At 35.8% G+C, this 14,857-nt stretch overlaps 2 protein-coding genes across 2 annotated transcripts; one reads left to right on the top strand and one right to left on the bottom strand.

The window, feature by feature from the left end:
• The first annotated feature begins 325 nt into the window (after positions 1-325).
• LOC141300850 (receptor-type tyrosine-protein phosphatase H-like) lies at positions 326-9,994 on the top strand. The gene is made up of 10 exons (XM_073831137.1): positions 326-423; positions 518-571; positions 1,430-1,511; positions 1,708-1,798; positions 1,884-1,957; positions 2,083-2,220; positions 5,004-5,126; positions 6,742-6,902; positions 7,062-7,197; positions 8,714-9,994. Exons 2-10 carry the CDS (start codon positions 552-554, stop codon positions 8,852-8,854), a joined length of 966 nt encoding a protein of 321 aa, XP_073687238.1. The 5' UTR covers positions 326-423; positions 518-551; the 3' UTR covers positions 8,855-9,994.
• On the bottom strand, positions 9,948-13,978 carry LOC141300849 (putative nuclease HARBI1). Its single transcript, XM_073831136.1, has 2 exons — positions 12,928-13,978; positions 9,948-10,498 (listed from the first exon to the last, which is right to left on the bottom strand). Exons 1-2 carry the CDS (start codon positions 13,685-13,687, stop codon positions 10,098-10,100), a joined length of 1,161 nt encoding a protein of 386 aa, XP_073687237.1. The 5' UTR covers positions 13,688-13,978; the 3' UTR covers positions 9,948-10,097.
• Between the last annotated feature and the right edge of the window lie 879 nt (positions 13,979-14,857).

Raw genomic sequence — 14,857 nt, 5'->3', positions numbered from 1 at the left:
GAACAGGATGTAACAGGCCTGCAAGCAGCCCAATGGTACAAAGTGACTGCAACATCATTCTCTGGAGACTTGAGGAGTGAAACTGTATCAGTCCACTGCCAAACAAATCCAGCAGGTAAAATAATGTCTGCATATCTGTAATAAAAGAAAGTGTCTTAAAACTCCAGGAATTTTCCAAGTTAAATACACCTTCAAGCAATAATCCATGCTCATGAGCTATTATGGATCCACCAAGGAGAGCTAGGATGGGTATCAAGACGGCCTGTTTCACACAGAGTTGCTATCAGGTGATTTCAGCGTGTGTTTCTGTTTGTTTTCTGCAGGTGTTATAGCAGGAGTTCTTGTGTTTTTCCTGTTGGTCATCATTATTTGTGGTGCTGTCTTTGTATGGCTCCGCTACAAGAAAACAGCAAAACGTGAAACGTATGATTTTTATTTATTTATTGTTTAGGATTATGGCTTTCATAATAAACTGCAATATGGTTTCATCTCTAACGTATTTGTTTCTCAATTTTAGAAAGCCCACAACACGTGAAGATGTGGAGTCAAACATGCCTACTAAAAAATACAAGTATGTGTGACTCCACTTTATTGAAAAATTGAAAATGTAAATTCGGTAATCTTTTTCTTCACCTTATACTCTTAAAAATAAAGGTGCCATATAGAAATGTCCATAAAGACCCATAAAGAACCTTTAACATCTGAAGAACCTTTCAAAAAAAGGTTCTTTGTGGTGAAAGAAGGTTCTTCAGATTATATAAAGGTAAGAAAGAGATGGTTCTTTAAAGAACATTTGACTGAATGCTTCTTTGTGGAACCAAAAATGGTTCTTCTATGGCATTGCTGTGACGAACCTTTTAAAGTACCTTTATTTCTAAGAGTGTATGTCATTCTAAACCTGTATGACTTTCTTATGTGGAACATACAGTATAAAAAGATATTTTGAAAAAATGCCTTTTATTAATTAATTAATTAATTAATTAATTCATTCCAATGAAATTAAATCAGTGATCACCTAAACTGTTAAGTTACAAACATTCTCCAGAATATCTTCTGTTGTATTCTTCAGAAGAAAGAAAAGCAAAAGAATATATATATATATATATATGTGTTTGTAATTTAGACATTTTTAGGTGTGCCAAAAGTATCTACATATTTTTTGTGTACACTCTTAAAAATAAAGGTGCTTTACGATGCCATAGAAGAACCTTTTTTGTCTAAATGGTTCCATAAAGAACCTTTAACATCTTAAGAACCTTTCTGTTTCACAAAAGGATCTTCAGATTATTAAAAGTTAAGATTGAGATGGTTTCTTCTATGGCATCGCTGTGAAGAACCTTTTAAAGCACCTTTATTTTTTAGAGTGTACATGATTTTATTTCAATTATTTATGTATTAGTGTATCAGTAAACTGTGAAATGTTTTTCAGATCCATTTCCTTGGATACATTTCCTGAACATTTTCGAAATATGAGTTGTGATCAGAATAGAGGTTTCAGTGAGGAATATGAGGTAGGTTTTATCGAACATGAAATTTAAGAGTTACATTTTTATTACTTTTATCTCGTCTAAATTCTAAATGGCATTAAAGCAGAACAAGGCCTAGTTTGGACAGTTGCATAGTATTTAAACATGTTAGAAACATTAAGTTCATTTTCGATGTTCAGAGAATTTGTTAAGTATGTTTTTACTGAATATGTTTTAACAGGACTTGAGTTCAGTGGGTATAGAACAGTCTACTTTTGCAGCTCTTCTGCCTGAAAATAAAGACAAAAACCGATTTTCCAATGTTTCAGCCTGTGAGTGTTAACACACACACATAATATTACCAAACAGTGCCTGTCTTGAAAAATGAAAGTTTATCTTTCTCTCTCTGTATTTAAGATGACTCCTCTAGAGTGCATCTCCTCACAAAAAATGAGGGCGATTCTGATTATATCAATGCTAACTACATGCCTGTAAGTACAATAAATAGTAGTCAACATGAGCTGTAATTCATTACATAAGGCACTACCTCACTTGTGTCTCCAGAGAAAATGCTCCTGGTGGATTGACATGTGCGTGTTGTTTATGTGCATATCAGGGCTACGGCAATGCAAGCAAACGGTATATCGCTTCTCAAGGTCCACTGCCATCCACTGTCAATGACTTCTGGAGAATGGTTTGGGAGCAAAAGTCACAAGCCATTGTAATGGTAACCAACTGCACTGAAAGTGGAAGGGTAAGTCAATGTTAGAGAATGCAATAGTATACTAAATACTGTAGTATAAAATGTTGGCTTTGACTGTACTGACTTCCATTTGTTTTAGCACTACATGGAATTATACATTATGTAGTGATGTATGAAGCAGTATTACACTATATTATTGTTGCATGATGCTAAATTTAATTATCACAGTTAAAAAAATGTTTGGCATTTTTAAGCCAATTTTGTGTAATGACAGTATTTCACATGGAGTGGACTGGTGGCATTATTTCTATAATATCATTTTTAACACTAAAGCTGATGTGTCCTCTGCACTTGGTGCAGTTACAATGAGAAGAAAAAATATTTGGTACCCTGCTGATTTTGTATGTTTGCCCACTGACAAAGAAATTGTCAATCTATAATTGTAATAGTAGGTTTATTTGAACAGTGAGAGAAAAAAAAGAAAAAAAAAGAAAAAAAGAAAAACATATTTTTAAAAAGCTATAAATGGATTTGCATTTTAATGAGTGAAATAAGTATTTGACTCCTTCACAAAACATGACTTAGCAAAACCCTTGTTGGCAATCACAAAGTTCAGACGTTTCTTGTAGTTGGCCAGCAGGTTTGCAAACATCCCAGGAGGGATTTTGTCCCACTCCTCTTTGCAGATCCACTCCAAGTCTTTTAGATTTTGAGGCTGACATTTGGCAATTCAAACCTTCAGCTCCCACCACAGATTTTCTATGGGATTAAGGTCTGGACACTGGCTAGGACACTCCAGGACCTTAATGTGCTTCTTCTTGAGCCACTCCTTTGTTGCCTTGTGCGTGTGTTTTTGGTCACTGTCATGCTGGAATACCCATCCACTACCCATTGTCAATGCCCTGGCTGGCCTCAATGCCCTGGCCCTTACGGTACATGGCCCCATCCATCGTCTCTTTGATGCGGTGCAGTCATCCTGTCCCCTTAGCAGAAAAACACCCCCAAAGCATAATGCTTCCAACTCTATGTTTGACGGTGGGAGATGGTGTTCTTGGGGTCATAGGCAGCAGGCCTATGCGAGTTGAGTTGATGCCAAAGAGCTTGATTTTGATCTCATCTGACCACAACACTTTCACCCAGTTCTACTCTGAACCATTCAGATGTTCATTGGAAAACTTCAGACAGGCCTGTACTAGTGTTGGGCGATATGCTCAATTTTAATATCGTCCTATCGTCAGCCTCTGAGATCGCCGATACACGATACTATCGTGCTAATTTATTTAATAATATGTAAATGTGTCAATATGTAATAAATTCCGTATTCGTTTTGTAAGAGTAGTGCACGTGACTTGTGACACAGTTGTGTGTGTACAGAGCGCTGACGGTAGTTCTGTTCAAGTTTACTTTTGGTTTCATTCTCTGCTATCTTCAGGGAGCGGTAAATGTGCGTGCCTGAATGTAAATGAATGTATCTTTCTTTACCCGTCATATTGCGATAATGCTACCGCTATATGTCTGATCTTTGTCATCAGTTCATGTTGTAGTTCAGTTCATATAGAATGTGGAGAAGCGATGTGCGTGTAATTCACGTGCATATGTTTAGCGCCATTTTATCGCATCGTAATTCTAGTTAACGCATACAGATGTTACTGAGGTGAATGTTTATGTTTACTATATACAGACAGATTCTGATATATCGTATTTATTTCAGCCTAAACCACATTTTACTACCTCTGTTATCCGAATGACTGTCTACACTTAAGTCTACACTTAATCTATGTACACTGTATTAAGAATAAATCTCTTACCCATTTTCACTGTACACATCTGCGGCGCCATCTACTCTATGCTTGTGTTTATACCGCGGCAAGTTTCTGAGGCATCCTAGAACCGACTCTCCGCGCTGCAACACTAAAGTTAGGTGCCTTTTTGATGGATAATGATAATAATCGTCTTAGTATCGTCAAAGGCATCAGCAACAGGCGATATCTCTGACTATCGTCGATACACGATACTATTGTCTATCGGTACAACCCTAGCCTATACATGTGCTTTCTTGAGCAGGGGAACTTTGTGGGCGCTGCAGGATTTCAGTCCTTCACAGCGTAGTGTGTTACCAATTGTTTTCTTGGTGACTTTGGTCCCAGCTGCCTTGAGATCATTGACAAGATCCTCCCATGTAGTTCTGGGCTAATTCCTCACCGTTCTCATGATCATTGAAACTCCACGAGGTGAGATCTTGCATGGAGCCTTAAACCAAGATTGACAGTTATTTAGTGTTTGTTCCATTTGCAAATAATCGCACCAACTGTCATCATCTTCTCATCAAGCTGCTTAGCAATGGTCTTGTAGCCCATTCCAGCCATGTGTAGGTCTACAATCTTGTCCCTGACATCCTTGGACAGCTCTTTGATATTGACCATGGTGGAAAGTGATTGATTGATTGCTTCTGTGGACAGATCTCTTTTATACTGGTAACAAGCTGATATTAGAAGCACTCCCTTTAAGAGAGTGCTCCTAATCTCAGCTCAATACCTGCATAAAAGACACCTAGGAGCCATAAATCTTGCTGATTGATAGGGGATCAAATACTTATTTCACTCATTAAAATGCAAATCAATTTATAACTTTTACAATTTTTCTTAAACTTTTCAGTTTTTCTGGATTTTTTTTGTTGTTATTCTGTCTCTCACTGTTCAAAACAATTTATTTAAAATTATTAATTGATACATTTTTTGTCAGTGGGGAAATGTACAAAATCAGCAGGGGATCAAACAATTATTTTCCCACTGTATTTTAACTTTTTTTTTTTTTTTCTGATTTAACTTCTCCAGGTCAAGTGTGAGCAATACTGGCCACTGGACTACACACCATGTCTCTACGGAAACTTGCTTGTCACAGTGAAATCGGAGAATAAATATCCAAGTTGGACTCTGCGAGAATTTAATGTCAAAAATGTGAGCAGAGAGATTTCTATTCCTGTGTCAAGACAATAAAATTAAATATTCAGAGCAACATGCCAGACTGCTGAAGGCAGACATTTTCTAAAAATATTATAGGTTTTTGGTAACACTTTATTTTAAGGTGTCCTTTTTGCATGTAATTACTTTTACAATAACAATTTAATTATGTATAATTACACGCAAGTAACTGTAACCAAACCCTAACCATACAGTAAGTATGTGTAGTTAATTAACATTACTCGGTATTTCAATGTATAATTACATTTTTTTTTTTTTTTTTTTTGTGGGACAAAAACAGTTGTTCATATTTTTGTGCCATTTTTTTCCAGCCAAATTCTCTCTAACCCTTACTTAATTACTTGCTTGATTGTTTTTATCTGAATTTTAATTGTTTCACTGTGAGTGAATTTAGCACTGTTTGTTGGTTGCTTTTGGGATATGATTGAGCATTGGGACCCAAAAACTATGATGCATGATGTCTTAACAAAAAATGATGAGACTTAACAAGTGGATAGTTTGTAATTGCCTCTCTACTTTTTATTTATTACATCATGACAGATTGTCGCTAATATGGTGTTTATGAAAAACATTATGCATTCTGCTTCTCCTGATATGAACCATTTAAAGGAGTAGTTCACTTCTAGAACAAAAATGTACAGATCATGTCCTCACCCCATTGTCATCCAAGATGTTCCTGTCTTTCTTTCTTCAGTCATAAAGAAATTGTTTTTTGAGGAAAACATTTTAGGAATTATCTCCATGTAGTGGACTTCTATGGTGCCTGACAGTTTGAACTTCCAAAATGCAGTTTAAACGCAGCTTCAAGGGGCTCTAAACGATCCCAGCCAAGGAATGAGGGTCTTATCTAGTGAAAAGATTGGTAAATACAATTGATATACTTTTTAACCTCAAATGCTCGTATTGTCTAGCTCTGCTATGCTTATGCGTACTCTGTGCTTTCCGGTTCAATACAGTTATGGTATGTTGAAAATCTCACATCTCATTTTCTCCTCCAACTTTAAAATCGCCTACATCGCTGCAGAAGTACCAACCCAGTGTTTACAAAGTGAATGTGCAAAGAAGGTCAAACGCCCTTTTCAAGAATAGGTAAAACAGCGATGTAGGGTGATTTTGGAGTTGGAGGAGAAATTGAGATGTGAGTTTTTCGACCTACCCTAACTGTTTTGAACGGGACTACACAGATGTATGCGCATGGCAGAGCTAGACAAGATAAGCATTTGAGGTTAAAAATCATATAATTTGTATTTTTTTTAAATGGCCGATCGTTTTGCTAGATAAGACCCTTATTCCTCAGATTGTTTAGAGCACTTTGAAGCTGCATTGAAAAAGCTGCATTTTGAAAGTTCAAACTCGTGGGCACCATAAAAAGTAGCCTATATGGAAATAATTCCTGAAATTATTACCTCAAAAAACAATTTTACAACTGAAGAAAAAAAGACATGAACATCTTGGTTGACAATAGGGTGAGTACAAGATCTGTAAATTTTCGTTATGGAAGTGAACTACTCCTTTATCTTCCATATGAACATATTAACATATCACTAGTCAGATTACCATAAGACTGTTTCTGTCTATTTTTGTATATTAGAAAAACACCTCTGAGACACGAACAGTGAAGCACTTCCACTTCACAGCATGGCCGGATCACGGCGTTCCCACTGGCACAGAGGAGCTCATCCAATTCAGAGGACTTATTCGTCAACACATAGAGAGAGCTTTCTCTGCAGGGCCGACAGTTGTACACTGCAGGTGACCACCGCTCAGTCTGAAACCCAACTCAAACATTAACTTAACATACATAATGACAGTCAGTCAATAGCTGAGGGCTACAGCAAATCAATATTAAAAGTGAGCACTAAATTAAATAATTAAATTGACTGTGTTTCTGTCATTGTCTCCGTACTCTAGTGCTGGAGTGGGCCGGACAGGTACCCTGATTGCACTGGATGTTCTGCTGCAGCAGCTGGACAAAAAGAAGGAAGTAGGCATTGCAGCGTTCGTCCAGCAAATGAGACTCAACAGACCACTAATGGTGCAAACAGAGGTAACACTGTTTAAAACCATAACAAAGGCATTTATTAGAAGTTTATTGGCAATTTAGCACAGAATTGGGTTCTAGGTGTTGTCTTTATTACTGAGGTGATATTTTGATAGCCTATTTGGGTTATGGCTAACGTTTTCCTGGAGGATCCAAACAACTAATAAAGAAAGTTCTGGTGGATATCATAATTGAACTGTAAAACTTCCATCTCATGGTAGGCATTTGGGAGACTGCGTATTTTACTGTAACTACATAAATTATGGAATAAGCCTGAACTATCAAACTACATTTTTCTGTACCAATAATCAGTGATGGGAATAACGACGTTATAAATAAACGGCGTTACTAACGGCATTACTTTTTTCAGTAATGAGTAATCAAACTAATTGTTTTTTTTCCCCCATTACAACAGTGTTACCGTTACTAACAATAAAATGCGGCGTTACTATAACTAAGCTCACTAAAGCAGTTTTCTTCTGAGTTGCATCACGTTGCGTTCTTCTTCTGAGGTACATTCTGGTTTATTCCTCTCAGCGCGTCTTCTTCCAGAAAGAAAAAGTAGCCAAGATGAACTTGATGAATGTTCCCGTTTGTTTACAGAGGTGATCTGGGAGTTTACCTACAATGTTCGCACGTCTCACATGGATGTTTAAAAAATTTTAAAAGCTGAGCCGCTCGTGGGAGTGATTACAAGAGATAAATTTACACAGGAAAACTGGAGCTCGCACTGGTATCATACGGATTATTTTATCAGAAAATATATGTTTTCGACGTGACTTACTTCATTTAAAAGCAGACATTTTACAAGCTTTCTATACTTCTACTTCTCATGTCTGTGAGGCAGGTATTCACTGAAATTCAGGTTGTTTTATCTATGTGTCTGAGAAAAGAGGTGACAGGGACCGAGATGGCAGAGAGCGCACCCTATATATTTTCTTTATTTTACAAAAGCACATTGTTTTGTTTTATTCATTTAACATATTTAATATGGGGGGCATTCAAGTTATTTGACATTTGAACATTTTTCAACACAGTAGTTACTTTTATAATGATGTAACTCAGTTACTATTTGTGAGAAGTAGCAAGTAACTATAACTAATCCCCAACACTGCTAAAACAAGTCTGCTTTTAGAAATGTATCAAAAGCAGCCTTTCCTGCATTCATGGCAATATAGTTTTTTCATTATTCCACATACACATACAGTGATGTTACTGCTAATTCTACAATTAAGTTAAGACTTGATAGCAGCTCCCAGAATTAATATCAAAGTATAATAACGTAGTAAATATTTATAGCTGCAGTTGCTATCAGCATGTTTTCAAGGAATGCTTATTTTGAGTTCAAAGGATATTTCAAAAACTCTTTGTTCTAACTGGATGGCATCTATATTTTTATGATTATTACATATTGTTATCTAATAACAGGTAATACTTTTATCACCTAGAAATAAGGAAATGTGTATTCCTGGCAGACATCATTTACTCAACTGTTTTATGGTTATCTTTCTGTATTTTACAGTCTCAGTACGTGTTCCTGCACCAGTGCATCATGGATTCTCTGCAACCCAAAGTTGTGCCTGGCTCAGAGCCTCTCTATGAAAACACAGAAATGATTTATGTCAATGCAATAGCATTGAGAGAATATGAAAAAGGAAATTAAATGTGAGGAGAAATTTAAGCCACATCATATGGTGCTTAAATACACACCCTTCCATAAATAAACACTGAAAGTCTGGATTATATGGGTATTTTATATAATGAAATGCTGTTGTTGTTGTTATTTTAAACACATTCTTCTGCTAACAAGACTGAAAGATACTGGTATTTTCAACCTAAAATATAAAGCACTAAGAGTTTACCATTTAAACTTAACCATCAGTCTTTATTAAACTAAAGAGCTGTGTATATATGTTTTTTTTTGTGTGTTCAAATTTTTGCGTGATAACCTATGGTCTCTAAAAGGAAAATTTCATTTGAGCTGTAGTTAGTGCTGCTTATTTTGCACATTGCTTTTAAACAAAAACAAAATTGTTCAAATTGAAATATGAGATCTATTTAATGTCAAGTGAATGTAAGATTAACAAAAGAGAAAAGTATTTTTCTATCATTTTTTTGTTTTTCCAGTGTCATGTATTCTCAGCTGCCTGTCGCATAAGATGCTTTAAAGGAATGGTTTATCTAAAGATGATAATTGTGTAATTATTAACATCAGGTCTAGGTACCCTGATTGAAATAATTTCAAATCTGTATGCGAAATAGAGAATGCGATTTAGGAAAATGAATTTGCTTTGGAGCTTCACAGACACGGTTGCTTTAAAATTTCAGTCAGTAATTCAAGTTATTTTCAAGTTAACCTTTATATACTTGGGTAAATAATGTTGTATGTGACCTGTTTTGATATTTGCTGTTCATGTAATTGTTTTGCACTTTAGTAAAAACTGAAATTTAACTGAATCTTTAAATACATCTACATTGTGTTTCCAGCCACAAGCAATTTGTAAATAATTAACTTAACCATTGTTGTACATGTTTTTGGACTTGACCTTGGCAACTCTTTTGATGTACATATAAATATGATAATCATTCACTATTGTGGTATTAGCTGATAGCATCACTGAGCCAAGATACCACTGCAATACCATTTCTTGTGACAGACTTTTATTGTTAGATGAGTGCCGTTTAAAGTCTTCCATAGACATTTTTTTTATTCACATCACTTGATGACAAATATTACTGTATTGGCATTAACTTATTTGATTAATTGAGTAATTGAATAAAACTTAAGTATGTGAAGAATCAACTGGCATTGGCATGCATTTGTCTGTTCATTTCATTGGGTTTGCATTGTAACGGTTTCTGGCTTTTTGCTATCACAACTGTTTTTCCACACATCTGGTTACATCTTATTCACCTTCCTCTTCTGCGATATTAAAAAACATTTCTATCATCTCATCTTTAGTGTCTTCCATGTAGTCAAAAGGCTGCTCTGTCATGATGTTCACCACCTCTGATGGTGGATGGAGCGGCTCTACGTTAAAATCCCAGGGTAGCGGCACAGAGAACTTCTTGCAGATGTTGTGCAGGACACAGCAGGCTTTGATGGTGCATGCCACTGACTCAGGTGATTGAACAGAGCCGATGTCACGCAGGCAATGGAAGCGGCTTTTCAAACAGCCAAAGACCTGTTGCGCACGGCTGTGTAGCTGAGCGTGTGCTTTGTTAAATCGAAGGGCTGCGTTGCTTTTTATGCGGAAAGCCTCGACAGGGGTCAACACATGTCCACAACCGAGCAGACTTCTGCTACCTGTGGGAAACAAAGACAAAAAGATTGACAATTGGAACACACTAAGGCCTGGTTTTACAGTCAGGGTTTAGTCTAAGCCAGGATTACACCATAGTTCAATTAGGAGATTTAAGTAATTTTTTAAAAAACATTAATATATAGGATATATTTTAAGATCAGTCAGTGCAAGATTTTTTCAGTTGAAACAGCTCAGATTTACATTTTAGTCTGGGACTAGGCTTAAGTCTTGTCTGTGAAACCAAGGGTAAATCTTCTCATTTTGGTGTCAAATAAATTTATGAAAATTGTTTTTATGCACTACCAGTCAAACGTTTTTTTAACAGTAAGATTTGTATTATTCTTAAAAGAAGTCTCTTTTGCTCACCTGTATTTATTTGATCCAAAGTACAGCAGAGACATTTTTACAATTTAAAATAACTGTTTTCTATTTGAATATATTTTAAAATGTAATTTGTTCCTGTGATTTCAAAGCTGAATTTTTAGCATTATTTGAGTCACACGATCAACCAGAAACCATTCTATTATTCTATTTTGTTGCTAAAAAACATTTATTATCATTATTATGTTGAAAACATCTGAATCGAATTTTCAGGTTTCTTTGATGAATAGAACATTCAGAAGAACAACATTTATCTGAAACAGAAAACATTATTTGAAAGCACAATTTAAAGGATCCTTGTTAAATAAAACTATTAATTTCTGTATAATTACTGCCTCCAAGCTTTTGAATGGCATAATGTTACAAAAGCTTTTTATTTCAGATAATATAATGCAAATGTTTCTTGGACAGCAAACCAGCATATTTGAATGATTTCTAAAGGATCATGTGACATTAAAGAATGGAGTAATGATGCTGAAAATTCAGATTTGATCACAGAAAATAATTACTTTTGAAAAAATATTCAAATAGAAAGCAGTTATTTTACATAGTAAAAATATTTCACAATATTACTGTTTTTGCTGTATTTTAGATCAAATGATTTCAGGCTTGGTGAGCAGATTCTTAAAAAAAAAACATTAAAAATCTTCTGACTGATAGTGTATACATAGAAAGCATATGTCTCAAATTTTGTGAAAATAAAGTTTTAAAATATGAGTGCATAATGTTGCATTGTCATTCAGCAGAACATATTTATTTCTGTAAAAATGAAACAACACTTATTGTAACCCATACTTATTAAAGGGCCCATATTGTCAAAATTGAAATTTCCTGTCTTTTTTCCATGATAACTGAGGTCTAGGGGCTATATAACTACCATATAAGTTTCAAAACAGTCAATCCACAGGCACAGGCTTCCGAACAACGTTAATATAAGAGACCAGTGGCACGTCAACTTCAGCCTCTTTCACACAGCCATTCCGGAAAATACACGGATAATGTGTCCCATGATTTGTTCCGGAATTGTTTAATTTGGTTCATTCACAGTTGTTTTCCGGAATCTGTACGTGCTTTACACACAACCCATAAAGACATGTGACGTTTGGATGTGAGGTGTTACACTTACACTAACCTGACGAACAATCTGTGCTTCAGCGTGGATAGCGAGGAGCTCCCTGCTTCATTCCACTTTGCACGTATTTTTCAGTCGTGAAGAGTCACACGGTAATGTGCATCATCACTACAACGCTGCCTTTGTGGCATTTGGTTCTGGCTTTTGTTCACACAGCGCTTGTTCCCGTAATTTTCCGGAATCAGCGCGCATTGTGAAAGAGGCTTTACTAAAGCAACAGTTACGTAGCTTAATGCATTCCGTGTTTGAAAAAGAAAAAAAGCATTAATGATCATTCTGAAATATCCTGTTGAGTATCAGCATACATGACCGTAGTTACTTGTGTTTGGTCTGGCCGTGCGTCAATCAGAAAACAATAGGCCAATCAGAAGAGAGGCTCATGAATATTAATTAGACAGGCCAAAATCTACCTGTTCTTGACAGAGCTCCTAAAAAGGAGCTGTAAAAATATATTGAGATGGATTTTGGCACTTATACCGCAAATATATATTCTTAAGGACATCAACAACTAAAATAAACCTCCAGAAATGTGTACAATATGGGACCTTTAAAATATATAAAATAAAAAGAAATCATACTAAATTGTATTATATAAAAAAAAAATACAACTTCTTACTAATGGGAAAACCTGTTGGTTTGAAGGATAGTAATAAAAATGGGTAAAGATTTAATTAAAAAAATAATAGTTTGTTTTTGAGGGCTGCATTGTGATCCTTAAATACTTTTAATGTAGTCTACTGATTCTGGTTCTAAATATGCATGACCAGCTTTTTTGTTAAACGAACTACTGCTACATTGAATGACATTTTAGTGGGTGTCTTTTGTAAACTGTGATAAAACCGTATGATAGTATTTTTTTTTTCTTTCCTCAAAAAACAAACAAACAAAAGTTTTATTACCCTTCTCAATGAGTCTTACCAACAACCCACGTATGGCCATGTTGAAATATGCTGAACTGTCTGCCAATGTCTGAATTTTCCCAAAGAGTGTGTTCAGGCGTTCCTCCCGGACAGCACTGCTCCAGACTCAAGAGATTTCCATCCACGTCGAATATGACCTGCATCATGACTGAATGATAACCCAGAGTGTTCAAGTACATGAGCTCCTCCCCAAGCGGAGGACTCACCTTTACGTGCAGATACCCCAGCACTCCCACCACATGCGGAATGCCACTCAAATTCTTAAACGCTTGGGCGGCACCCATGCGGTCGTTATAACTGTTCGGGAAAGTGATGAAATCAGGACTCACATCTGATAAGAGTTTAGTAATGGTCTTCACAGCCTCGACCGCTGCTGTCTGATCTATTCCCATGCGGTCTGTAATTTTACTAGGCAGAGACCCCTGTGCGTAGTAGGCAAGCGTGGCCAGAATATTGGCTTCTGCGGAGGTCAGACTGTGGCTGGGTGCAAACACGTCTTTCTTTAAACGGGCCTGAATGAAATCGATGATAAAGCGCAAGCACTGTCGATTGAGACGTAAACACTGAGAAATATAGCGATCATCCAGTTCGTCCAGGACACTGGGTGTCTCGGAGGCAGAGATGGGCTCACTGATGCTGGATTGTTTGTCTTGTGTTGTGTTGCTGATGCTGATACTGGGTGATGGAGTGTTGTTACACAGTCCGTTTGAGAATAAATCATCCTGGACCGCAAACCACAGCGCTCCAGCTAAAGACATTATGAGCAGTTGGAAAAAAAGCTGTAGAAGTCTTCCTTTCGGGTATATTTGTTTAAAAACAGATGTTCATTTGAAGGTCTGTTGCAGCGGTGAAACTGCAAACTGCTATTGAACTGAACGATAAACCATCAATATGGTCATAAAACAAATCTTCAGATAGTCCATGAAAAATCGAGTTTAACTGAGTGGAATAACGACCAGACATTCCTTAACCCAGCTCTTCTGCATTATGTCAAAATATACATCTGAACGACAACCAGTGTAATGTGAACCTAACGTTACTTCGGAACACGCCGAGTTGATCGTGTTTAAACATCCGGGTCATGGGGAGATTTGTTTTTCATTTCATAATAAAAGTCCTAGTGGGAGCGAAATGCACATGAAGAAAATACAATATAATATACATAAATAAATGAACAAAATAAATTAATGACTGAGACTAATGTAAATTAATTGACGCTTAATTACACATGATTTACTTTGGCAAACTATTAGTTTCAGTTACATATTTTCATACACAGTAGACAGCATCATTTTTTTGATGTTTTATTATTAAAATTCATTGTGAATATTGTATTAAAATTGCTTTATTAGTGTGTTTTTGTGTTTTAAGGGTGCATGGTAAGAAACATGTTTCATATTTCACTCTAAAACCCATAGAAAAATTATATTTTGTGTGATAAAACTGGTGAAAAATCGCCATTAAATTTGTACAAATGAAGTTCTTAGCAATATATTACTCATTAAAAATTACGTTTAGGTAGGATTTTAAGGTAGGAAATTTACAAAATATATTCATGGAACATGACTTAATATCCTAATGATTTTTGGCATAAAAGAAAAATCCATAATTTTGACCCATACAGTGTATTTTTGGCTATTGCTACAAATATACCAGTGCTACTTAAGACTGGTTTTGTGGTCTAGGGCCACATTTGGTTAAAATATTTGGTTCAGCCTGGCAGATATGAGAGTTTGTCTACTGTATATTAATTTATTTGTAAACAGAATGCTCTAGATATATTTAGAATATATTGGTTATGTAGGAAATAAGTGAAAATCTATTTGGATCTAATGCGAGTTCTTTCATTTACTGTTTGGAAACATTGAGATACACGAGTTTGTAATTTATTTGCGTTTTCTGGGTAACTTTTACTTTGGTATTTCGTT

The sequence above is a fragment of the Garra rufa genome, chromosome 24 (genome assembly GCF_049309525.1).
Source record: "Garra rufa chromosome 24, GarRuf1.0, whole genome shotgun sequence".
Classification (NCBI taxonomy): domain Eukaryota; kingdom Metazoa; phylum Chordata; class Actinopteri; order Cypriniformes; family Cyprinidae; genus Garra; species Garra rufa.
This window is presented reverse-complemented; position numbering and strand designations above follow the sequence as displayed.

Coding starts and splice junctions, on each gene's coding strand:
- LOC141300850 (XM_073831137.1), top strand. CDS start 552: ATGCCTACTAAAAAATACAA. Junction 2,221..5,003: donor ACTGCACTGAAAGTGGAAGG/GTAAGTCAATGT, acceptor TAACTTCTCCAG/GTCAAGTGTGAGCAATACTG. Junction 6,903..7,061: donor CCGACAGTTGTACACTGCAG/GTGACCACCGCT, acceptor TCCGTACTCTAG/TGCTGGAGTGGGCCGGACAG.
- LOC141300849 (XM_073831136.1), bottom strand. CDS start 13,687: ATGTCTTTAGCTGGAGCGCTGTGGTTTGCGGTCCAGGATGATTTATTC. Junction 10,499..12,927: donor TGGCCATACGTGGGTTGTTG/GTAAGACTCATT, acceptor TGTTTCCCACAG/GTAGCAGAAGTCTGCTCGGT.